General features: G+C 32.7%; 1 protein-coding gene across 5 annotated transcripts in view; it reads right to left on the bottom strand.

Moving 5' to 3' along the window:
- Positions 1–25,241, bottom strand: part of Fbxl17 (F-box and leucine rich repeat protein 17) — a 489,427-nt gene that overhangs the window by 158,163 nt on the left and 306,023 nt on the right. For all 5 annotated transcript variants that reach the window (XR_015438886.1, XM_087180688.1, XM_087180687.1 and 2 more), the window contains one exon: positions 2,969–3,045. Coding sequence is in view for 4 of the 5 variants with exons in the window: in XM_087180687.1 (XP_087036813.1) it covers positions 2,969–3,045 (77 nt within the window). In the remaining variant the exon portion in view is untranslated. The remainder of the gene's footprint in view (positions 1–2,968; positions 3,046–25,241) is intronic.

The raw sequence follows: 25,241 nt of genomic DNA, 5'->3' as shown, positions 1-25,241 counted from the left end.
ACCCAAAGCTCATACAAGGGAGGAAATTATAAAGATCAGAGCAGAAATCAATGCAATGGAGACTAAGAGAACAATACAAAAAAATCAATGAAGCGAAGAGTTGGTTCTTCTAAAAAATATAACTGCAATCCCTTACCATAAAGATGTATGTTCAATTTGGGGAGTTAGATGTCAATTAGCATAACAGTTTTCTTCAGTGATATCTATAATATTGATATATAGCAATTAAAATGAACATAACTTCATAACAGCCTTGCCAGTTGTTTTTAAATACTTTAATACCACATTTAACAGCTGTGAGATTCTTGATGAAAATTAAAAATGATATACCAGGTGAGCTATTGTTTCAGAATCAACACATCCTGCCAAAAAAAAAAAATCCTTAAAAATCTCAATATAATATAGTGAAATCATGGACCACAGAAAGAGGGGTCAAGGGATATACAGACCAATTTGAACATGAGTAAAGCAGTAGGAAGTACAAATATTGAGTAGCCTTTTGAAAAGTAAAATTCCCTCAGAAGCTGGTGCTTATCAAAGTTTACAATTTTAATCAACAAGTTTTAAACAATGTTTCTACTTGTCCAGTTAAAGAAGGGTAAAGGTATCTCTTTTTACTTCTTATGATTTTAATGAACATAGAGCAAGGGAACATACACAGCCTCTTTTAGTAGAACAGTTATGGCCAATAACATGGTATTTTTCCAGTTACATAGAATAATCATTTTGTTATCTTCTTGAAAAAAATTACTCATACGTTATTGGCAGTATGTTAGAAAAAGATGAGCTAAGTTTTCCATAATTTTTTTCACTTTATAATCAAGTATCAAATACATAGTATAATTTTAAAAAGTATTGATGCTTTCCCTCTTTCTCAATTGTGCCCCAACATTTTAGAGCCAGAATTAATAGTTACAGACTTTCACCACAAACCTTCTGAATACTTCAAACCCTAGGGGAGAAGAAAGGAGATGAAGTAGAGCAGAAACCTTAAAATTTAGAGGAACTGAGGTTCAAGAAAAGTTATTTCATTACCCATGGGGAGAGATATGTTAATAAAATGCTCGTTTCTCATTTCTCTATAATGGATTAGATCAGTTATACTCAACTTTGGTTAAAATTGTCAACATTTAGATAGGTTTTATAAAATCACTACCTGAGCCCCATCACCTATAAATTCTGATTTAACTGGAATACTTAATTTTGATTGAATTAGATAAGGCTGATACATCCATATGTTTCAGAAATTCTTTAGGTATTTATATGGGCAGACTGGATTGCGAGCCACTCACCTAAATAATTCTTAGAAACAAATAAATGTAAACTGTATTGATAAGGTTTTTCACATATTTTCACCATACCAAGATAAAATAAAAATCTCAAAACACTAGAACATGAGCATATCACAAAACAATACCAATAATAATAACAATTAAAACTTCCAAAATCTAGGAAAAGAAACCAAGTAGAGCAACTTAGAGTAGCAGTGTACACTATAATACTCACTAGTACAGGCACTTGGTACACACAGGAACATTAATTTTCTGTTTTAAATATTGAAAGTGAACTTCATATATATGAAGGAAATGCCTTAAGGCCAAAGAATAGACAAAGAACAAAGACAGTACCTAACACCAGATCTGTCCCAAGTCCAAAATGTTTATTCCCTATATCTTCTTGTATATTGTTTTACATTTGCTAACTTAATAGATAAGTACAGGGCACTAGGTTTATTATGAGACAAAACACCTCTATGTCTTCAGAACAAAGTGTAATTGTAATGACATTTTCTACTGCAGATTTAAATGTGAAACTAGAAAAGAAATTATATGAAAAGAAAAAATATATATTAAAATATTTATTTGCAAACTAGAACCAGTGAAAAAATCAACAACATAGAAAACTTATAAATAAATAAACTCACAAAAGACATATAATTCTCAAAAAATAAGCTCTGAAAATAAATGAGAAGTGTTTCTAATTTAACCCATTTTTACATTTCTTTTTGCAGAGCTGGGGGTCAAACCCAGAGCCTCATGCATACTAGCCGAGTTCTCTATCACTGAGCACATCCCAGATCCAACATTTTTTTTTTATAGCTTTAGTAGTTTTTGTAAATGATGAATTTAGTGGCTAATGAGATATAAATTTTCCACCCAGGGCAGATGGTCAGCATGACATTCTAGGATTGTAGTCATCAGCATATATCAACACTAATGTATTCTTAACGTCCCTAAAAGTAGGAAGCATGTTCTCAAATTTAAATGAACAAATTTAAAAAATAAGAATAAAGAAAAGGAAAACATTTAAGTCTCCGATAATGCCAAATATCCAGTTAAAATTCTTTATTTAAGTTCAATACAAAAATTGATAAGAAAAAAATTAACTAAACAAGAAAGAAAGGGCTAGGTCATTTTTCCTTATTACTCTAAAAAAAGATGATTGCATATTTTCATATTTTTATAAGACGACTTGTTTTATCCATCTTAAAAGATACTTACTTCCTATACATTTAAACATGGATGTTTCCAATGCTTAAAAGAATGCAAAGAATACAAAGAATTAAACAGACTGGTATTTAAAATGTTGGTAGAAATACATGTGACATATTAAAGTAAACAAACTCAAGTGTAGTAATTTCCTTAATTACAATATCGAACAATTGTTCTGAAACTAATTTTCATTTTATAGTTTTTCATCCATATCATTTAATCCTATGTGAGTGTATGTTCACATATGTGCATATGTATATGGCTGCATGCAACAATGAATCGATATGCACACTCATTTACTCTGGTGATTAGCTCATGATTTCTTGCTTTTTTTTTTCTTTTGATCTCAGCAGAATTACCATAAATGAAGATAAGTAATGTCTACAAGATAATTCTTAGTTTCTTCAAAAAAAATTTCAATGATTTTTGTAACTTCATACTCTTGAAAAGGATTAAGGCAATGGTTCATTACATACCATAATCTGTGATTTTACAGGACACCAAATATAGCTCTTTCAGGTTCCGTCCTTCCTTTGCAATGACCTCCACACACCTGAAACACAAAAACGTCATGAGTTATTCTAATGCATTTCAAGTTAAATTAGCAAGGACCGGGCCATGAATACAACAGGAAGAGGTCAGCATTTGACGAATGCCATAGCTCTCCTTTCAACAAACCTCTTTTAAGGTGTTTCAGGAAAAGTATTATATTCTCTGCTTTAAACTTAACTGCTCTAATTCCTAAAGGGCTTTAATAAAATACGTTTATGATCAGTGAATCTTTTAAAACCAAAGTGAAGAAAAAGTTATATTCCTATAAGATTATTGTTTTGCATGGTTATAAAAGACCAGCAAACAGGCTATGTAATGAATATATATCATTCACATAAAATAATTAAAATGAAATTGTAGACTATAGGTGTATGGTCATTTTAGATGAATGGCAATATTATTCACAGTACAGTTATTAATGTTTAAGTTTGTTAACACTGAAATACATATTTCTGTGAAGCTTTATTCAATATAAAACAAAAGTTTAAAAAATCTCCAATTTAGAAAGATTAAAATTGACACACTAAAAACATTTAGTTTAATATGTTTTATGTGTAATATTTTAAATGAATTTTGTAGACTTAGGTCATTTTAATAATATGGGTATGTGAGATTTAAAATGTTTTCTGGTTCTCATTTAAGTTAAAAGATTTTAAATGGTGCACTTTGCTCCAATAACCTTAGTGTAACTTGTAGTACAGAATTAAATTAATTTTTAAAATAACGATTAACAACCTTATCCATTCTGTGGCTTGGTTGCCTATATTAGAAAGACCTGTGTAACCATACTGACACATAGGCATATGCATCCTCCAATGCAGTCTCCGTTTTACTCTTTATAAATAACAGTTAAGTAAAAGGGTAAAAGCAAAAATGGTCATTAACCTTTTCTAGAAAGGATCAAGTAATTTGATACCTGTGTGTATAATCCATCAAAAATTACTCAGTATCCATCTCTGTCTTTCATATATTTTATTTGCTGTCTGGCTTGTTTGTAGGTATCTTTATAAAATGTCAGGAATTTTTATACAATTTTACTCTACATAATTCATTTTTAAAGGTTAAATTAGTTATGGAGAAGATATATATTTCTTTTAAAAAACTTTTATAGAATTTTGTTTTAATACAATGATAAACACTTCAAGTTTCAAGAATAACCGAATAAATCATTTTTTTCCTGTTTTTATAAAAAACACTTGTGATAAAAATGGATAAGCTTTTCCATGGCTACAGCAGAAAACTTAAAACAGTAATACAATGGTATTATGATTAATACAGATTATTGTGAAGGTAGATTTGTCTTTAAGGCAATATTTTAATGTTTATAAAAATAAAGGCTTAAACCAGAAATCAAACAGTATACACAATAATCACATTTTATACACAACTTAACTAATTTTCACATGTGAAGAATGAAGGCCCTACATGATTGTAAAATCTTAAATTATTTAAAATTATCTGACCATTTTCTGCGTATCATAGATATATATCTCATTATCCTTATCAGTTACCGAAAATATAGTAGATTCAGTATTTTGTGGTGATTACTAGAAAGTATTCATTCTATTTTGTTCTCTGTCCTTTTTGAATAAAATGTCTGATTTTATACTTGTTTAAGGAAAAAACTAAATAAATGTAATCTTATTTGTGTTCCTTGTATTTAAATCTATAATAGATACATATGCCATATGCACATACAAAAAAAAAATATAGAAAAGATAACAAGTAGCAAATAATACAAAATAATCTCAGTGTAAAAAGCAAATCAAATTCTATTTCACAAGCAACAAGAACTAGTATTTATATAAGATACTCACTGGATGAAGGTAACCCCAAAACCGACAAAAGGCTATAAGCATAATATTTCCTCCTGACACAACAGAGAAAAGTTCAGGAAGTGTGGATGATTATAAATAGATATTATAAAATTATGTAGCTTACTCAAGAGCTAATATAATAGCCAAGAAGCAATATATGATTCAGGAATAAAGCACTAAATATCTCAGAGACTAAGAAAGAAAGGAGAAAAAGAAGAGTATTTTGCTTTTAACAAAGGATCATACAGGATTTTTTCTATGTTCTTGAAAGTTCAGTTATACAGACCATCCAAATACTTTGGTTTTTTTTTCTTCTTTGTTTTGGTACTGGGGATTGAACTTGGGTCCTTGCACTTGCAAGGCAGGCAGTGGAACCAGTGAGCTAAATCCCTGGCCCTTTCCAAATACTTTTAATTGCCCTGTAATCACCGCCAGTATGCTAGGAGTTATGTACAACACAGAACTATTCTTGGAATAAGAATACATGGAGAAACAAACTATTCTTTGGAGGATTTCTAACCAAATTTAATTGTACAGTATATCTTTCATGGATATGATCTATGAGGAGAGAAATCCCAAGTTCTGTGAACATAGAATGAAACTCTTATCATAATATTAAAACAAAAATAATTGAGTAGTTGAAGTAAACAGCTACAATAGCTAATGATTTCAGAGGTGAAATAGAAGTAGTTTGTGTTATCCTGTTAGTGCAAACTGATGACAATAGTATATACCACGTCATGTTCCCTGCTAGCATCTGAAAACATAATTTGTGTAGGTCTAGTTGCCCAGGCAGCATGTGGTGATAACAGGCCATAAGGAGAGACCATAGATAGTTACTGTCCTTTTCTCCTGAAACTTTGGTAGTCCATTCCAGAATATATTTACAGGATGTATACTAACATAACACAAGTCTGTGAACCACATTTATGGTTTTACAAAGTGTATTGGCTCTAGTCCATGACCCCTAGTCAGAGCATTTGCCAGTTCTCTGTATAGCAGTTATGCAGAAAATAAAATGAAGTGATAAAGCATCGAAATTTTTTGACAACCAGTTCTTACGTAAATTTCAAAGGGGTTTTTAAAAATGGCACTAATAAAAGAGAAATATTTGCAATGTGATCGTTTAAATGAGGAGAGTGACAGAACCAAAGACTCCATTTAAAACCTTTCCTTCTTCACTCCCTTTCATACTTACAGACATCACACAGAAGAGTATTCAATAACCTCAGTTATAAATTATAAATCTGTCCCTGAAGAAAAGTCATAAAACCCTAAATTCGGAATCTAGAATTCAAACTGTTCTGATGTCTTCCTACTCCCTGTCCTCATCTCGAAAGATACACTTTAGAATATCATATGACCAACATTCTATATAGAGTAGTACCAAAGATTTCTTCATGCATGGTAGCATAAGAAATTATTAAACTCAGGGAAAGAACTATATAACTTTGGGAAAAGTAACAATCTATATGATCATTAGGGATAAATTCATAATGTGGGAAAATGTCATGGTAGAAAAATTTCATAGAATATCAAATACTGTTAATGTAGGCCATGTATATGAAACAAAATGAAGCTTCCAAACCATCTTCCTGAATTCTGAGAAATAACAGAAGATATGTCTTTTACAAAAGGAAAGAAAAAAATCAAAAGACATAATTATAGTCTCACCTATAAGGAACTACAAACAACTACTCATCTTTTTTGAAAGATTCTATATCATCTTCTCTGCAAAGTGAAGATCTACATAAAATTTTTTTTCCAGATTAATGTCCTGGGCTCATTTAAATAGTCTTTAGTTATTTTGAATTGCCTCCTCTCACATTATTTTCTTGCATTTATGTTTTGGCAAGGGTCTGAAGAGAATTTTTAAAAAATTGCCACTATTGTAAATTCTTGAGTAACAGCTGTTGAGTACATATATATAAAATCGTTTAGAATACAGAAAAGTGCCAGAAAACCTGCTCTGAAGTATTCAGAGCATCCAAAATTATTTTTGATAATAATGTAATTTTATGCTCACTTGATTTTGATAATGTTCTAAAAATGCACTTGAAACATTTGATGAAATTTGAAATGCAATAGGTTATTTTGAATTATTTAAGGTTTTTGTTTTGTTTTTAAGAAGAGATGGCATTATTAAATTTCACCAGAGGAAAGATCTGTGTCCTTAGCAATAGATTCTTAATCACCTGATTTATGTGAAGGGTAAAGGTTAATGAATTAAGCTGTGTAAGCTTCAAAACTATCACAGGAATTCAAAGAGCCTTGAATTATGGAAAACAATGGCCTATTCCCCATACATACCAAATTTTAATGTTTTTTGTCTCCTACTCAAATGCTAGAACAAGGCATTAGTGACAATTGAAAAGGACTAATGAAGAAATATGACTACACTGCTTGCAAGAAAAGTGTCCTAGGAGACCTTGTTACTGTTTGTGATGCGCTTCAAACCAAAAAGAAGCTAATTGGAGCTGCCAGACACTGGTTTGCTAATCTCACTTTAAAGGACAGGCTCGATCACCTTAGAGGTGTGAAAAGAAACGTCCCCATTAGAGATGCATTAGTATGTGGGTTGGTGAATTTTTAAATAAACTTTTGGATGTTCTTTTCTAAGTTGCTTTTATATTTGAGTGATAAATATATCTTTAAGCAGACCAAAAAAAGTAACAAGAAAAAAAAAACCTCACTGATTTAACACAAAAGTAAATATGAGAAATGTTGTAAAGTAATTGGTAATTAAGTACAAGAAGTTAGCTTTGCCTAGGTTGAATTGATGTGTAGATCAAACCTCCATATTCCTGAAATGCAACATCTCATAAGTGATTTAAGTATTGGTTTTAGAAACAGAACGTCATTTTCATCATGTCTTGAGGTTAAACAAGCCAACAAGTGAAGTCACGATATGTACATGTGAAGTAGGTGTAGGCTTAACATACATACAGACACACACACACACACACACACACACACACACACACACACACCCCAAAAGGAATAAAAAGGGTTTATCAGATCTACAGAGAGTGACACTGAAACAAACTTACATATGCCTCAGAAGTTCATCCAGACGAACTCATGTATGGGTCTGTAGGAAAGGTCACCAAAACATAATTTGGCATCTTACAAAAAGAATGATATCTGATTGGTTTTTCTAAAGCTTAAAATTGAGTTAAGTAATCCAGTCCTAGCAGAGTAAATGAATGGGCATGATATATAGGTACACCTTGCTTTCAGAAATTGTACTAAGTAAAAAAGATAAATTTACAGGTAAACATGTATAAGTCAATTCAAGCATCTATTAATACCCTGTTTCCCATTATTAAATTTGCATACAATTTCATTTTTGAGCATTACATTTCTAGGTACTTTTTCTAGTAACAGGACAGTTTGACCTTTCAAAAATAACAAGCAATACTTATTTTTGTCTTTAAGTTAAACAACTGCACATAAATGACAAATGTAAATGTTATTTTAGGGAAGTGACACATGGTACCAAAGTGATATTTTGAGTATACTTTGTATTTGTTGGTGCAGTATCCTGTAAAGCCTCTTCTATATGATCTCATTAACAACACGGTATGAAATATACATTCAGATCAATTTTTCATGTAAACTTCGAAAGATATTCATTGAAAGATTTTTAAAAGGTTGGTTCACAATTAAAACACTAAAGCATTTACTCAAAGCACATTCTTAATATATCACAGGGCGAAGAGTACAAGTGACATGCAAAATGTTACCAGTTCCACCAATTAACAACAATTATCTTGGGGTACTCATTAAGTTCTCACTTACCAAATGTTATTCTCTGGAAAGCCAATGTGTGATTAGTCAATCTGAGTTCTACTTAGGTATTTGCTACTTAAACAGCAGCAAACTGATGCCTATCTTATCATACAGAGAAAAAAGTTTATAAAATGAAAGTAACTTGTTCTTGTTTTTAAAAGTGATACATGTCATAAGAAGTGAATTATGAACTCAAATGTTACTGAAACTTAAATTCCACAGGTTTGCATCTTTGCCAATACAGATATCACAGTACTTAGGGTAGCAAGGCAGCGCAGATGATGTCATTTGCTGATTCTAGACCATTTTCTCCTGGAGTGGCTCTAACTTTACTTGGGTTTGTAGGATTCAGTACTGACAGAATAATATAGCAATAAAATAGTGATTTCTGATATATTCAGAAATGGCCATCACAAAATAGTTGTTATGGAAATATTTTTTCATTTATATAGCAAAACTCATTTTAATTTGAATGTTTCTTAAAATACTTTAAAATGTTTTTCAGATAAAGTAATGCTTATAATACCTAAAATGCACATTTCTTTCAATTAGTAAGAAACAAGATGGTTAAAGGTTTTTCAAGTGGAAGGGATAGAGACATAACTAAACTTGTGATTAGCTTGGTTCTGGCTTTGATGTTTTAGACACACTTATCCAAAAGTCTTATTTTTAATTTTAGCCATTCTTTCATCCTTTTACCACAATTTCACTAAACTTTATGGAGTAAGTTAGGCTAACTTTCTGGGAACATTCCCCAAGTCTCATTATTAAAAATGAGGTACATCACAATATAACTGTGACGGATAACGTACTACTTATTTTTATTGTTATTGTTAATATTAATGTTCATGCCTAAGAATAGAAAAAAACATATCACTATCCCTATAATTACTAAAAATCTACCAAAGTTAGTCATATTTCAGGATTAATGGAAATACCAGAAAGAAAAAGAAAAAACTAAATACAAGTGTTTCTAATTCACCAATTTATTCATTCTTCAATGAGAAAATAATATAGTTACTTTGAAATACTAAATGCCAAGAAACCTCCTCCTTTCAAGTTTTTTTTGGGGGTTGTGGAGGATTACATCAATTCTTGACACATAACCCCAAGGAATAAAAATGCTTTAACAATTTTGATATAGTTACAGTTGGTGCTCTTTATGGCATTCTAGTATATTTAAATATAGAGGGCAGAAAAGAAGATTTTATCTAATATCCTAGAGGTAACAGAAATTTACTACATGGATGCAAAAACCCAGCCTTTAAAAAAATATAAAAACACTGAAAACTATAGCCTAATTTAGTGAATTATAATTTATCAGACTTTCCTTTCTTGCAAAAGTCAGTCCAGTAAAATCCTGGCAAATTCCAAAGCAATCCTACCACCAATCATAAATAAGAGTATTAATGGTAAAGCTAGCAATATTTTAGAGATTTGTTGGCTTCCAAATAGCTAAAACAAATGCTGCAAAATTTAGGTGGAATATAAAACATGTAACTGATGATAATCTCTCTGCCCACGCCTCCTCCTAGTACTCTAACTGGCGTAACCATTGATATGAAAGTTTCAATTCATACTAATGTATCAAACATATATCTTATTTTAAGCTCGCCTTTGATATGAAATGGCTAAATTATTCTAGTGGAATAGAAAAGCACTCAGAAGATGAGATTTCAGGCATCATTCACGAAAGAGTTAAGCACCTCCTCACTAGAAGACAGCCACCACTCTGCTTTGTAGTGACTAATTGCCTCTTTAACCCCTGTCCTCTGGGAGTTGGCCTGTGCTTCAATACTAGTTTTGTGATACAGCCAAAGAGTGATGTTCAGCATAGACCTCCCATGACCTGCATAGTCAAGGAGGCAACTCAGACAAGATGCTGACAAAAGGTTTCCTTCTCATTTGGGAAGGCACAGAGTCTCTTTGGATAAGCCAAATTCTCACAAGATTACAGAACACAGGAAGTAAAGACAATTTTATAAAAGTTAAAAGAATGGTTTCTCTCTTGAGCTAAAAGTTATTCTAAATATCCCAATATGTTACTCAAAATTTTGTTTGAGAAAATGGTTTTGGTTATACAGAAAAAGATTTAGTTCTTTTAAGATGCAAAGAAGAGAGCACTAATTTGATGTCTTTGAATGCTTATAATTAAATAGCTATAATCAAATACAAAGTAAAACAGGTCAATATCTCCATTCCAAATGTTTCCCATATGCTTTTAACTCTCATACTCAGGAAGTCTGCACTCTGTCATTAATTTTTAAGCCTAGTAACCTTCTGGCCTGATCAAAAACTAATAAAAGAATTTTTACAGGTTATTTTAAGCAGACATTATATAAAACTAATTAATCCTACAATTAGAAGAGCAAAATGGTCAAGACATCTTATCAGCTTCTAAAAAGAAAGGTATAAAAAAGAACGTTTAGATTAGGGAGCATAAAAGGTGTAGGCAATAGGAACAAAGTAACACACATATATAGAAAGAAGAAAAAAGAGCGATCACATATGCTTGAGCAAGGCAAGGGGCACTACATAAATTTGACCTTATTGAATGCTAAGCTAGATGGAATTCGAAACCCTTTGAGGGTTAATGATCACCACCACTGAATACATAAAACCTGTTTCCAAATTTCTGGGACTGCCACTGCTTTACTCCCATTTCCCCCCATATCATTATATATTAATATTCGTGTCAGAGGTGAATCATCTTTGTTCTAACATTTATAGGAGAGAGAGGCAGCAGGTCAAGTTTACCTGCCTTGGTACATTATGTTTGCACAGAGAGAAAGCTTTTGTATTTAAAAAAACAAATAATATTTAAATTTTGAAAAAACTTAAATGGTTCATGTATTTCTACAAATGACAATATGGGGCATCAATGAAGAATTGTCTCATTTTAACTCCACAATGTAAGTTTTTAAATCCCAAAGGATAGTTGATTTAAATGCATTTTTATTAATATGAAGGAATGAGAAACAAAATACTATACATTTTCTTCTTAACATACAAGTAAGTACAAAACAATGAGAGAAATTCCAGGGAAAGCCTCTTGAATCTTAGCTTCTTTAGCCATTGGACTAGTTTTAGGATTCCTAACATAAAGTCCATTTTCTTGTAAAATATACTTCTACATGTTTCTTTTAAAACCTTTAAGTTTATCTTAAACCTTGATTATAAATAACAATTCATAATCAATGAAGTAAGTAGTATATAATGTAGATGTATGTACGAACATTTACAAATATAATATTTTAACAGATACATTTTTTCTTACCAATGTCACTGAATCAACAAATATATAATTACTGTAAATGCATGAGGTATAGGAATTTAGCAGCGTAGCATCTGAAATACCATAATCAATAAAATTCAGGTTGCTTTGCTGGGATTAGTCATCAGTCTATTCCCATGAAGGGAAAGCATATCTCTTTCATAGAGAAAGTGGTGGAAAGTTAATGAAACCAATGTGTAAAACTGATAGAAACCATAGGGGGGAAGCATTACCCATTTTCTCTTTGCAGAAAGTTGCAAAAGCAGTACAGTAAGTAAACATGGAGAAAAGAGAAAGCACACTTCACTATTTGTTTCAGACAGTGGGTAACTCTACAGGAAACATCATGTCTGACAGCCAACAGGAACAGGCGACACTCCCAACCCCAGTACTGTTATTATTTTAAAGCATAAATCAAGATGAAGTGTCCATCTGCAAGCATGTAACTAAGTGCTCTACTACTGATAATTATAGTTCGTGTTTACATAATCAACAAACCATGTTGCAGGATGGAGTAACAGTATAAAACTTTATGCTTCACATTAAAAAATAACACTTTTCTCAAGTACCTAACTAAATAAGGAACACATCCTAGAAATCTAAGCAAGTTGAGGGTTCAGGAGAAATAGTTTAGTATTTGCTAGTCATTAATGAATTAAATAAGTGAGATCAATGTCAGACATTTAAAAGGGGTATCAGGTAAAAGTACTTGAAGTCAATCTGTCAGTTTTATGCATCTATGGGTCCAGGTGGTATCATAAATAGCAGGCTGTAATGTTCAGCATTTTATTAAAAAGCAAAGTTTTTTATAATCTTGGCTCTGGATAATGGAAATATATCATCATTGATGTAAAAATACTCGTGTGTGTGTGTGTGTGTGTGTAGGTCATGATTCTGAAACTAGGGATATAATTCAACTTCTGTAAGTCTCTTCCTTAAGATGTAAATTACATTATCTACTTACAAGGATTCATGAAGGTCACAGTTCAAAATGTTTAGGAATATGCTTTTGCTCATTCAACATGTATTAACACATTCAACATGCACTAACACCTATTGTGCAACTAGCTATGTGAATACAAAGATGGATAAAAGAAGTCTCTTTCCAAAGGTAATCCATAATCTTGTCAACTTTAACATCCTCCATTCATGAGGTAAGATATTTAGAATGCAACAGTATTTTTTAAAGTATATTTATCAGAAAACTAGCACTTTGGGGCTGTAAGAGTTAACATATGTAAGAAAGAAATGTATGGTCTGATAAGCTTATGTTAAATCAAGTCAAATTTTTCCTTTAGTTAAAAAAAAAGACTAAAAAGTATATAGGGAAGCAGCTTGGCACACAGTATATGTAGTTAAATGTTAAGTATTATTTAGGTCACATTAAAAAAGGCCTGTAGTAGGCTGATAATGATCCCTAGGGATATCCAGTCAGAACCCATGGAACCAGAAGTGTTATTTTATATGAAAAAAGTATTTTTGCAGATGTGATTTTTGAGATGAGATTTTATCATGAATTATGTGGGTGGGCCCCAAATGCAATCATAAGCATTCTTAGAGAGGGAGATGAAGATCTGACACTAACAGAGGAGAAGGCAGTATTACCCAGCAGAGTTAGCAGTGATGTGGCCACACGATAAGGCATGCCAGCAGCCACCAGAAGCAGGAAAGCAAAGGGATTGATTGATTCTTTTCTAGAGTCTTCAGAGGCAGGCTGATAGCTTGATTTCAGCCCAGTGAAACTGATTTCTGCCCTCTACAATTAGAAAGAATGATTTTTTTTTGTTATTTTAAGCTAAAGAGTGGTAATTTCTTACAGTAACAAAAGAAAACTAATTCAAAGCTTTAAAATGTTGTTAATCACTGAATTACATGTTTGTCACCAACAAATTTGATTTATAAAGGCAATAAGCTAATTGCAATTAAGATGATGTAGCTTGGTAGGACAAAATTTAAAGTTGTGACAGAAATGAAAGGGAAAGCCACCTATTTTCAACTTGAATTAGAATAAATTCCAAAACATAAGTTTCTAAACTTTTTAGAATAGAGACTCATTTCCTCTCCCCCATCAATATTTTGTTATGGAAAAACTGAAGCAGAATTGTGCAGTAAAAACCTATCACCCAGTGTTTAGATCAGGTATGTCTTAACCCAGGGCCCATGGGCCTCATGCAGCTTGGATAGCCAGGGGGGTAGCCATACAAGATCATAAACTTTTAATTGGACACTATAGTTTTTGCATTTGAGGATTTCTATCTGAAAGGCATTTTTATACAAAATCTAAAATAACAATAATTTGGGGCATATTACTATAAACCTTATAAAACCAAATTCTGGTATTCAATGAAAGAAAAAAATATTATAACTTTATTTCATAAAAACATAAAAATATACTCAGAATTCTATGCCCTATTGTGCTATTTTTCGTAAGATTAACATTTAAAAATAGAAGCCACTGGGAAATAATAATTACTATTAAAAATATGTAAGCTTTTAAAAGTTATATAATTTCACATTAATTATGTCACATAACTTATTCCTCAATATGCATCCATTTAGCTATAAATGTCTCCAGTTTCTCATTCTTTATGGCTGAGTAGTACTCCATTTTATAAAAAAAAAACCCCACATCTTCTTTATCCAATCACCAGTTGATGGGCATTTGAGCTGTTTCCAAGGTTTAGCTATTACATACTGTGCCACTATGAACATTTATGAATCACTGTGGTATGATGCTTTTAATTCTTTTGGGAAGATTCCCAGCAGGAGAATAGATGGGTCAAATGGGACCTCTAATCCTAGTTTTTTGAGGAATCTCCATACTGATTTCCACAGTGGTTGCACCAGTCTACACTCCCACCAACAGTAGAGAAGGGTTCCTTTTTCCCCACAAGCTTGCCAGCATTTGTTACTGGTTGATTTCTTAATAGTAGCCATTCTTTCTGGAATGAGGTGGAATCTCAGCATTGTTTTCATTTGCATCTCTAGGATGACTTGTGATGTTGGACATTTTTTTCATGTGTTTATTTGCTATTTCTATTCTTTGAGAAATGTCTGTTCATTGCATATGCCCATTTTTGGATTGGGTCTTTAAATCTGGGAGGTCTAATTTTTTTAAGTTCTTTGTATATTCTAGATAGTAGACCTTTGTCTGAAGAACAGCTGGTAAAAAATTTTTCCCACATTGTGGGTTGACTCTTCACTCTGTTGGTTTTAATAAGATCCCAGTTGTTGATTCTTTGTGCCAGTTCATGTGAGACTGAGGTTTTGTTCATGAAGTCTTTTCCTATGCCAATATATAAAAGAGTTCTACCTAACCTATCTTCTAGCAGGTTTATCTGTCTGTTTTAATATTTAGATGTATGATCCATTTGATTTTAGTTTAGTGCATGGTGAGAGATAGGCCTCTACTTTTAATCTTTGGTAAGGTGAAACCCAGTTCTTCCAGCACCATTTATTAAAGAGGCTATCTTTTCTCCAGTGAAGGTGTTTGGCTCCTTTGTCAAAGATGAGGTGGCTGAGTGTGTCTGGAGTTGTTTCTGCATCTTCTAATCTGTTCCATTGATTCTTGAATCTGTTTCTTTGCCAGTACCATACTGTTTTTATCACAGCAGCTTTGTAGTATAGTTTTAAATTGGGGATTTTGATAACCCCTGCCTTGTGTTTGTTGCCTAGAATTGCTTTCGCTATTCTAGGTCTCTTCTGGTTCCAAATGAATTTCTAGATTTACTTCTCTATTTCTGTGAAATATGCTGTTGGAATTTCAATTGGGATTGCATTGAATCTATATAGGAGTTTTGGAAGTACAGCCATTTTCACAATATTGGTTCTTCCTACCCAAGAACAAGAGATGTCTTTCCATTTTCTGATTATCCTCTCCTATCTCTTTTTTAAGAGCACTGAAATTTTCAGAGTAGAGGTCTTTTACTTCCTCTGTTAGATTGATTCTTAGAGATTTCATTTTTTTGGATGCTATTATGAAAGGAGTTGTTTCTCTATCCTCTCTCAGTGAGTCTGTTACTCATGAACAAGAAGGCTATTAATTTTTGAGTGCTGACCTTGAATCCAGCTACTCTACTGAATTTGGTTATTATGTCTAGAAATCTTCTGGTGGACGTTTTCTGGTCTTCTATATAGAGTATTAGGTCATCCTCAAATAATGACAATTTAACTTCTCCTTTTCCTACCTTTATTCCTTTTCTTTCCCTTCTCTAACTGCTGTGGCTAATGATTCCAGAATTATATTGAACAGAAGTGGTGATAGTGGGCATCCTTGTCTTGTTCCTGATTTTAGCTTGAAAGATTTCAGGTTTTGACCATTTAGTATGATGTTGGCTGTTGGTTTTTCATAGATGGCTTTTATCAGCTTAAGATAAAGATCATCTATTCTAATTTTCTGTAGGATTTTTATCACGAATGGGTGTTGAATTTCGTCAAATGCTTTTTCTGCATCTACTGAGATGATCCTATGATTTCTGTCCTTGACTCTGTTAATATAGTGTATTACATTTATTGTTTTACATATGTTGAACCATCCTTTCATCCCTGGGATGAATCCCACTTGGTCAGGGTGTATGATCTTCTTGATGATTTTTTGCATTGTTTGTGAGTATCTTATTGAGGATTTTTGGACCTATGTTTATTAGGGAGGTTGGCCTGCAGTTTTCTTTCTTGGTAGGGTCTTTCTCAGTTCTTGGAATCCAGGAATGAATTTGGGAGTATTGCTTCTCTTTCAATTTCATTAAAGAGTGTGAGTATTAGTGGTATTAGCTCTTCTCCAAATTCTCTGTAGAATTCAGCAGTGAAACCACCAGGACCCAGGCTTTTCTTTGTTGGTAAATTTTTAATTGTTTTCAATTTCATTTATTGATATTGGGTTGTTTAGCATTTTTATACCTTCTTGGTTCAACTTTGGTAATTCATATATATATCTAGAAATCTGTCCATTTCTTCTGTGTTTTCCATCTTAATGGAGTACAGGTCTCAAAGTAGGTATTGATAATCCTCTGGATTTCTGTTGGATTTGTTGTAATTTCACCATTTTCATTCCTAATTGCATGGATTTGAGCCTTTTCTTTCCTTTTTTTTTTTTTTTTGATAAGGTTGGCTAAGGGTTTGTCAATTTTATTTATTCCTCTGAAGAATCAACTCTTCATTTTGGTGATTTTTTGTATTGTTCTCTTAGTCTCCATTGTATTGATTTCTGCTCTGATCTTTATTATGTCATCTCTTGTATGAGCTTTGGGTTTGTCTCTCTCTTCTTCTAGAAGCCTAAGGTTCTGCATTAGGTTGTTTATTTCAGTTTGTTCTGTTTTCCTAATACGAGTATTCACTGCTATGAATTTCCCTCGCAGGATTCCTTTCATTGTGTCCCATAGATTCCTGTATGTTGTACTGGCATTGTCATTTAATTGTAGAAACTGTCTAATTTTTTTCTTTAATTTCTTCTGTGACCCATTGGTTGTTCAGGAGGGTGTTATTCAATTTCCATGTGTTTGTGCAGTTCTCATGGTTTCTTTTGCAACTGATCTCCAATTTCATCGTGCTATGATCTGATAGTATACAAAGGATAACTTCAATTCCTTTGTATTTACTTAGACATGTTCTAGGAGCTAGCATGTGGTCTATTTTGGAGAATGACCCACGTGCAGCTGAGAAGGATGTGTACTCTGATTTTGTGGGGTGGAGCAACCCAGAGACATCTATTAAGTCCATTTGTTCAAGAGTCTGGTTCAGTTATAGCACAGGGATTTGGAATCACAGAACTTGGTTAGAAACTGGCTTCCATTATGTGATATATGACCACTGTTAATTAACCTCTATAGTCTATCACCTAATAAAAAGTAGGTAATAACTATAGGGTTGTTATGCATACTAAATGGTATAATACATGAATAGTACTTTCTATTAATGAATAGTATTTTCAGTTATTTTAATTAGTAGCTATTATAACTTCTAAATCAGAAAATATATATTTACAAAAAATTTAAGGGTTTATCTTTAGTATTTTACATTAAAATTCTTCACACAGGAATGCTGACCTTTCGAAAAAAAGAGGTTCATGTGTAATCAACTTTTATGATTAGGTGTTAAGTAGAAATGATTTCTCATGTCACAATTCATTTGTCAGCCTAAACTATGCTAAGCACCTTAAATTGGTCACCTTTGATACTAAGCAAGTTACTTAAAATTTGAAATTCCATTTTCTTTATCTTCTTATACAAACTTAGAAAAATAAAGAATCCTTGAAAGAATTTTACAGTAAATATATATCTATCACCTACAATTTACTAACATATTACTATCCTTATTCTATATTTCTATTTACCTATACATTGTTCTGTTGTACAGTTTTTTAAATAATACTTTGCATTTTGAGATAATTATGGATTGATATGAAGTTGGAAGAAATAACATAGTGACATCTATTATTCAGTTTCTATTATCTTGCAAAACTATAGTAGAAACCACAACCAGGAAGTGGTGCTGTTGTAGTCACAATACAGAAAATTTCTACCATCACACGGATCCCTCACAGTACTCTTTCATAGTCCAACTCCTTTCCTCGTACATACACTCTCCCCTACACCTTCCATATTAAAATCTGGTCACCACTAATCTGTTCTCCATTTGTATGCTTTTGTCATATCAAGAAATCTGAAGAAATGCAATCATACAGTATATTGCCTTTGGGATAGATTTCTTTTGCTCAGCATAAATCTGTGGAGATTCCTCAAGGTTGTTGCATGTATCAAAATCTTGCTCCTTTTTATTGCTGAGTACTACTCCAGGGTATACATGTACCACATTTTGTTTAACCAGTCACCCATTACAATGCATCTGAGTTGTTTCCAAGTTTTGGCTCTTTTGAACAAGCTGCTATGAACATTTGTGTACAGAAGTTTGCTTTCATTTCTGTTGGATAAAAGACTAGGAGTGCAACTGCAAGGACACATGATAGTTACATGTTGAGTTTTTAAACATTTTGATGGATTTGTAGTCAAATCTCAATTATGGCCTTAATTTCTATTTCCCTAATGGCTAATGATATTGAACATGTTTTCAAGTACTTTCTTTTTTTTTATTTGTATGTCTTCAATGAAATGCCTCTTTTATGTAATTTACTCATTTTCTATTAGATTGTTTTTATTGTTGTATTTTTAGAAACATGTTATATATTCTAGATCACAATCCTTTGTCCAGTATGATGTGCAAATATTATATCACACCCTGCTTATCATTTAATTTTTAAAATATTTCATATAGCAACAGTTTTTAATTTTGGTCAAGTCCAATTTATCAGTTTTCCTTTTATGGCACAGGCTTTGCTGAAAATATATACATTACCCTACCATGGTGACTTACATTTTATTCACATGATATATCTTTATATTTATTTAAATCTTGGACATTTTAAGGGTTATGTTTCTGGCATATGTTTTCTAAGCATGTTTTGTTAGCTTTACACTTGGTTTCTTTTTTTTTGAAAAATATAAAGAATATATTTTTCTTTTTTGGGGGGGGTACTGGGAATTGAATATGTTTTACATTTTGTTGTCCACATTTTCACTGCTAGCATATAGAAATATGATTTTTCCATGCTTCTGTCTGGGAAACTTGATTATTATTTCTAGGAATATTTTTATATATTTCTTGGGATACTCTACATAGGCAGTCAGGTCATTTGCAAATAGCAACAATTTTGTTTATTCCTTCCTCTCTAGTCTGTATGCCTTGGGGCATTTCTGTCTGAACCCACTGTTGCTTCTAGACTGCCGATTTTTATATGGCTCCAAGTCTGAGATAGATGAGGTAAAAAGAAAACCAAAGGAACTATCACCATGTTGTTCTTCAGGTCTAAAGGTTTCTACCCAGTTTGCTTCTTCTCCACCATTCATTCTTCTACATTTTATATGGAATGTCCAGAGAGTTACTTGTCCTTACAAAAGGGAATAGGGGAAAGTATGAGTAAGTTTGTGATGGAAGGAATAGGGAATTTAAAGCCTACACAAAATCATTTGAAGACATTTAAAACTCTCTACTAAGAAGCATGTAATGACATTTATATTCTAAGATCTATTTAAAGATTGTCATCTTCAATTAAAAGAAAATAACATTTATATAGATTCCTTAATTCAACATTGATCCTCTTATTCTGTAAATAATGAAAAAAATCTCATAGATAATCAAAGTATTACTATATTATTACAAGAAGAGTCCATTCCAAGATGATTTTTAAAATTCATACTGATGGAGGCAGATTTTTAAATTACATGGAATTTTCAGGGGGGAAATACTCTTAAAAATAAAAGTGGTTCCTCATATGTGTTAAAGTTGCATGGATAATAGAAAATGAATATTTAAAATTGAAAACTTGGGCCGAGGAAGTATAGAACACTTATCTAGTGTATGCAAAGGCCCTGGGTTCAACCCACAGCATCAAAAGAAAAATTAAAAATAAAGAGCAATAGACATTCAGTCTTAAGATTCTCTGTCATTATTCTTTTCTTAGAGAAATAAAATAAATCTTTTTCAGCTTTCATCCTTTGTTCTAAGATTTTCAAATTAAGTATTCCCCAAACTCTTAAAAAAAAAAAAGCATGGTATAAGACTGTTTTTTAAAGTTTAGTCCTCATCCTATTTTCAGCCTAGTTTCAAAGTAACAACTAATCATAATAAAATAAAATTCATGATCGTCAAGGTATGGGGAGACTAAGGCCTACATGAAATCATACACCTACACTCTATTGGTTTTCATGTAATACAGGAGACTGACCAGAGGTAGCTTTCTAATGTTATACTTAATGACAGGATTTTTGAACATGACTGATTATTCAACATAAAATTATCTGATCCATCTAGTTAAAAAATGACTATGGGAGTAGAATGTAGCCCAGTAGTGGACTACCTGCCTAGTATGTGTGAGATCCTGGGTTTAATCCTCAGAACAGCCCATTCCCATCTTATCAATTCACACATACCACACACACACACACACACACACACACACACACTCTCCCTGAGAGTAAGAATAAAGGCCATGGTATCTTAAGGCCTACATGGGTGTTTGTGATGGTCCCTTAATTGCCTTGAAGACGTAGATGCTCACACTTTGTCTGGCAACTGCCCATTAGAGAGAGGTCAGAGCTCTAGTCAGATACTTGCTTTTCAAGTGCTGCAGAGATTTCAAAATAGTATGCACCTGCAAAGGAACAAATCCACTGCACTACACAACCTCGTTTCTTATTTCAGATAAAAAAATTTTTTTCCACAGTTTTTCTAGGTATGTTCCCTTTCTTTCTGAGTCTGGTTATATGCAAATTAACAAACATTAATATGGTCCTACATAGGACTGGTGATATGCCAGCTTTGTCAGTGACAGTTAATGGGTAATGACTCTTACAAATACACAAAGTAGATAGTAATATATTGGTGGAGATAAGAAATGATGACTAAATCACTGAGATTTAGACAGTCATAGTGTTGAGACAGTGTAATATCTAGAAATGGAACTTGGAGTAGAAACTCATACATTCCATAATGACTCCCTAGAAAAACCAGCAAAGTGAACATTCTCCATTATGTTTTATAGCATGAAAATAGACCCTAATATATGATCTTCTGAAATGTCACCAATTTAGGCACATCTTAGATTGGACAATAATTTTCATGTTTGGAGAGCTCCCCCCAATTTTAAGACTTTTTCTATCTATACAATTAACTCCTACATGAAATCATGCAATGCCCATCTCACTTCTCACTTGGGAAAGTAAACTATGAGTAAATAGCTGCAACAGACAGAAGCAGCAGCCAGCATTTTAGAAATGTATTCTAGCAATCTAGATCTCTCTCCTTAAAATCCAGTAAAAAAAATAGAGATTTAATAAAAAGAAAAAAACAGGTATCTACCATCCAAAAGCATTTGCAAATGCCTTCAAAATATTAGTATAATCAAAGAGATCAAATATACAAATAAAAAAATTAGGCCAAAAAGTGTCTGACAATGTATGATAAATACAGTGTCTCAAAATAAAGAACTTACTTCGATTTTTAAAAAGCCTAAATTCACTGCATTAAATTATTATTATTTTTTTTGGGGGGGGGGTTGGTACCAGGGATAGAACTCGGGTCCTTGCGCTTGTGTAGCAGGCAGTGAAACCACTGAGCTAAATCCCCAGCCCAGCACTAAATTATTAAAATTTCCTATCAGGGGCCTGGGATTTAGCTCAATGGGTCGGGATTTAGCTCAGTGGTTTTGCCGCCTGCTGCACAAGCACAAGGACCTGAGTTCGATCGCCCGTAGCAAAAAAAAAAAATTCCTATCAGAAAATAATTTTAAAATATTTTAAAACAATTTGAACAAAAGTTCAATATTGTGTAACAGATTTAATGATAGTTAAATTAATAGATTTAATAATGATATTCTATAATAATAGGTTTAATGATATTCTTTAAATGTGATAGAGGAAATCAACTATATTACTCTTTTGTAAGAATTTATAGTGTTTTTCTGAATTTTAAAACATAGTTTTTAAGCTTTTCAATAACACTTTCTCACAGCTATCCCATTTAAGAGTCTCAAAGATCTATAAATTTTTAACTCTATCTCCCCAGGCTCTATAAATTCCCTTTCCGTAGCCTTTCTGATGCATGGATTTGATCCACAGACAATTCAGAAAAAAATTAAATGCAAAATCTTCAAAAACTCTAAATCTTTTACAGTTGTGCAGTTGAAGATGAAAGAACTTGTATAGAAGTATTTAAAATTATACAAACTCTCCCATGTAAGATGGAAAACAAGAAATTCAGTACTTTTTCTTAAATCTGTCCTAAGGGATTTTGTTAAAATAGTATGAGGTTTCAGCAATCCCATTACAACAGTTGTATCACTAGAAAGAAAATGTTCCACTGTAAGGCCAATCACCAATAATTGCTAGTAGTAAAAACAAATGTGATTACCTGATATCTTATTTTAGTCTTTCAGAATTAATTGCATGTGTGGTGTCTTAGTCGTCCCTTAAAGACTCACTCTGAGGTAATTTTATCTTCTTTTGATAAACAAGAGGACTAAATCATACATAGCTAAGTCCTGGAACTGACAATATTGCATACTGTACTACTTAGCAATGAGCTAGCAATGCAGTAAGTCCAGGTTACTCATCTCCTAGCTCTGGGACCACTTGCTAGACAATGAAAGAGATAACATTAGTGTGCACTCAAAAAATTGATAGTTTGATTTTCAAAATACAAGTCTTTTTCACCATTTTTCCTTCTCCATTTTATAATCACAGAAATAGAAGCTCAATATGACAGTGGCCTCACTTGTTATTTCTAGTATGTGGCAGATTTTTGGCATGATTTCCTAAGAGAAAGAAAGCTAAAAACTCAAAAGCTAAGATATCTCAACTTGTCTACATAGATGATTTCTTATATAAAACAGGAAAATGGGAAAGGACCTGAAAGATCAGGCACACTGGAACCAGCTCTGCAACGTTTTATTCTGATATTCCTATACCTCCTAAAACTGAATTCATAGGCCAATCCCTCTGCCAAAGTTGCCCCTTGAGGATAAAGCCAGCTATTAGAAGGCTAGATTTTAATAAGATGAACTTTCAGTATTATCTGACATCTGTTTAGCTGATTCTATTGTGGGTAAATTGAGAATAGCCAAAAACATCACTTCTCAGACTGGAGGGACTTCTTGGGAAAACAAACTGAAAAACAGGACTTTGTTCCAATCGCTTAGAAAACACTGCATTCTGGAATGCTTAGATCCTTGTGTTACAATGCATACACAAACAGAAAAAACTGTGAACTGTATTAGTGAACAAAGGCCTGGTTCGCTTGCTTTGACAAAGTGTTCCCCAAGCGTAAAACCTATTTGTATTCCAGGGAACAATTTTTGATGTTTCAGACTTGAGTCAAAAAATAATCTGAGTATGGACCACACTGTGCTTTTCCTATATATTAATTACCACACAGTGGAATCTTTAGTACTGGTCTGTGATGCATTCTTTAAGAGCACAAAGAACAATCCCAGGGTCGTGTGACTAAATGGTATAATCTCTGAATAATAGAGCTAGCAGCAGACTTGCAAGGTTTTATCAACCCCTTCCCACTTACAACTGAAAAAAGCTACAGCTTACAGAAACTGAGAACCTGCTCCAAGACCACTGGAACTTGCAAAGTGGGTATGCTGATACTCATATCCTCTCATCACTGGACTTGATAATGATGTCTTAGCAGACCTCCATTCTATATAAACTGAAATTCTCTGCTAGTCTGCTCCAAGACCCACTGGTGAAACCCTAAGAAAGAATATCTGCAAGCATCACTGAATATTGCCTTAGGCATCATACTGTTGTTTTCCTCTCTTGTCTTGTTTGTGTTCTCCAAAGAGCATCATGCAGAATATTATGGTCAGGCTGCAACTTTAAGCATAAAATGTTTGCAATGGCAATACCAGGCAGATGTCTGACATCCTAAAATGTTTATGCTTCTAGGCTAATCTAACCACAACTTTCCCAAACTACTGTATTGATGGGCATTTACAATACCCAGGAGCATTTCTAAATTTAACAAGAATAATTGGGGGGGATTAAGTACTTTTCATCATGCCTACATAGAGTGATTCTAAAGTGAGTTTTTAAAGAAAGTGCATGTGTGTGCATGTGTGTGTGTATCCTGGAATGTGGTAGAAAACACAAGGTTCCCATACATGTGTGTGTGTTATACTAAACAGACGTCATTCTACATATTATCTAAACATCTCTATCTCCATATGGATGCGTATATGCAGATATATTAAAGAATTCTACTTCATGCCATTTTTCAACTAAATGAGAATGACGGTTTTTCTTAGAATTGTTATGTTAAGAAATCAATCTACTTTGGATTACACATGGGAAAGAGGTAGAGTGAAATCATGTGGGCATCTCTCTGCTGTCCAATCTATGATTTGTTATGCTTTGTTTCCTGCCAGCCATCTCTAATAAATATATGGGACACAGTGCTTTCTGACGATTTGTTTTCACAAGGAAAACGGTGTCATATGCCACTGAATTCAGTAATTTCATATGTAGTAGTACTCTATGTAGCCATATTGCCTAGTTATACTTTTGAAATCTTTTTCAGAAATCTGTCTTTGTAAAGTTCTACTCAAATACAGCAAAGTACAACCTCTATACTTACATTTAAATCCCTCAGTTCCCAAATCACTTTTTCTCAGGCACAGCTTTCTGTGGGTTTCATTTCTCTCATTCCATCTCTCTGCCCACATAGAACTCTCTCCCTCCTTTCTCAGTATAAGCCAAA

This window comes from Heterocephalus glaber, unplaced genomic scaffold (genome assembly GCF_053883595.1).
Source record: "Heterocephalus glaber isolate CG9 unplaced genomic scaffold, H.glaber_assembly_v1.0 deba00001465, whole genome shotgun sequence".
NCBI lineage: Eukaryota > Metazoa > Chordata > Mammalia > Rodentia > Bathyergidae > Heterocephalus > Heterocephalus glaber.
The sequence above is the reverse complement of the archived record's forward strand: the minus strand, read 5'-3'. Positions and strand labels throughout refer to the sequence as shown.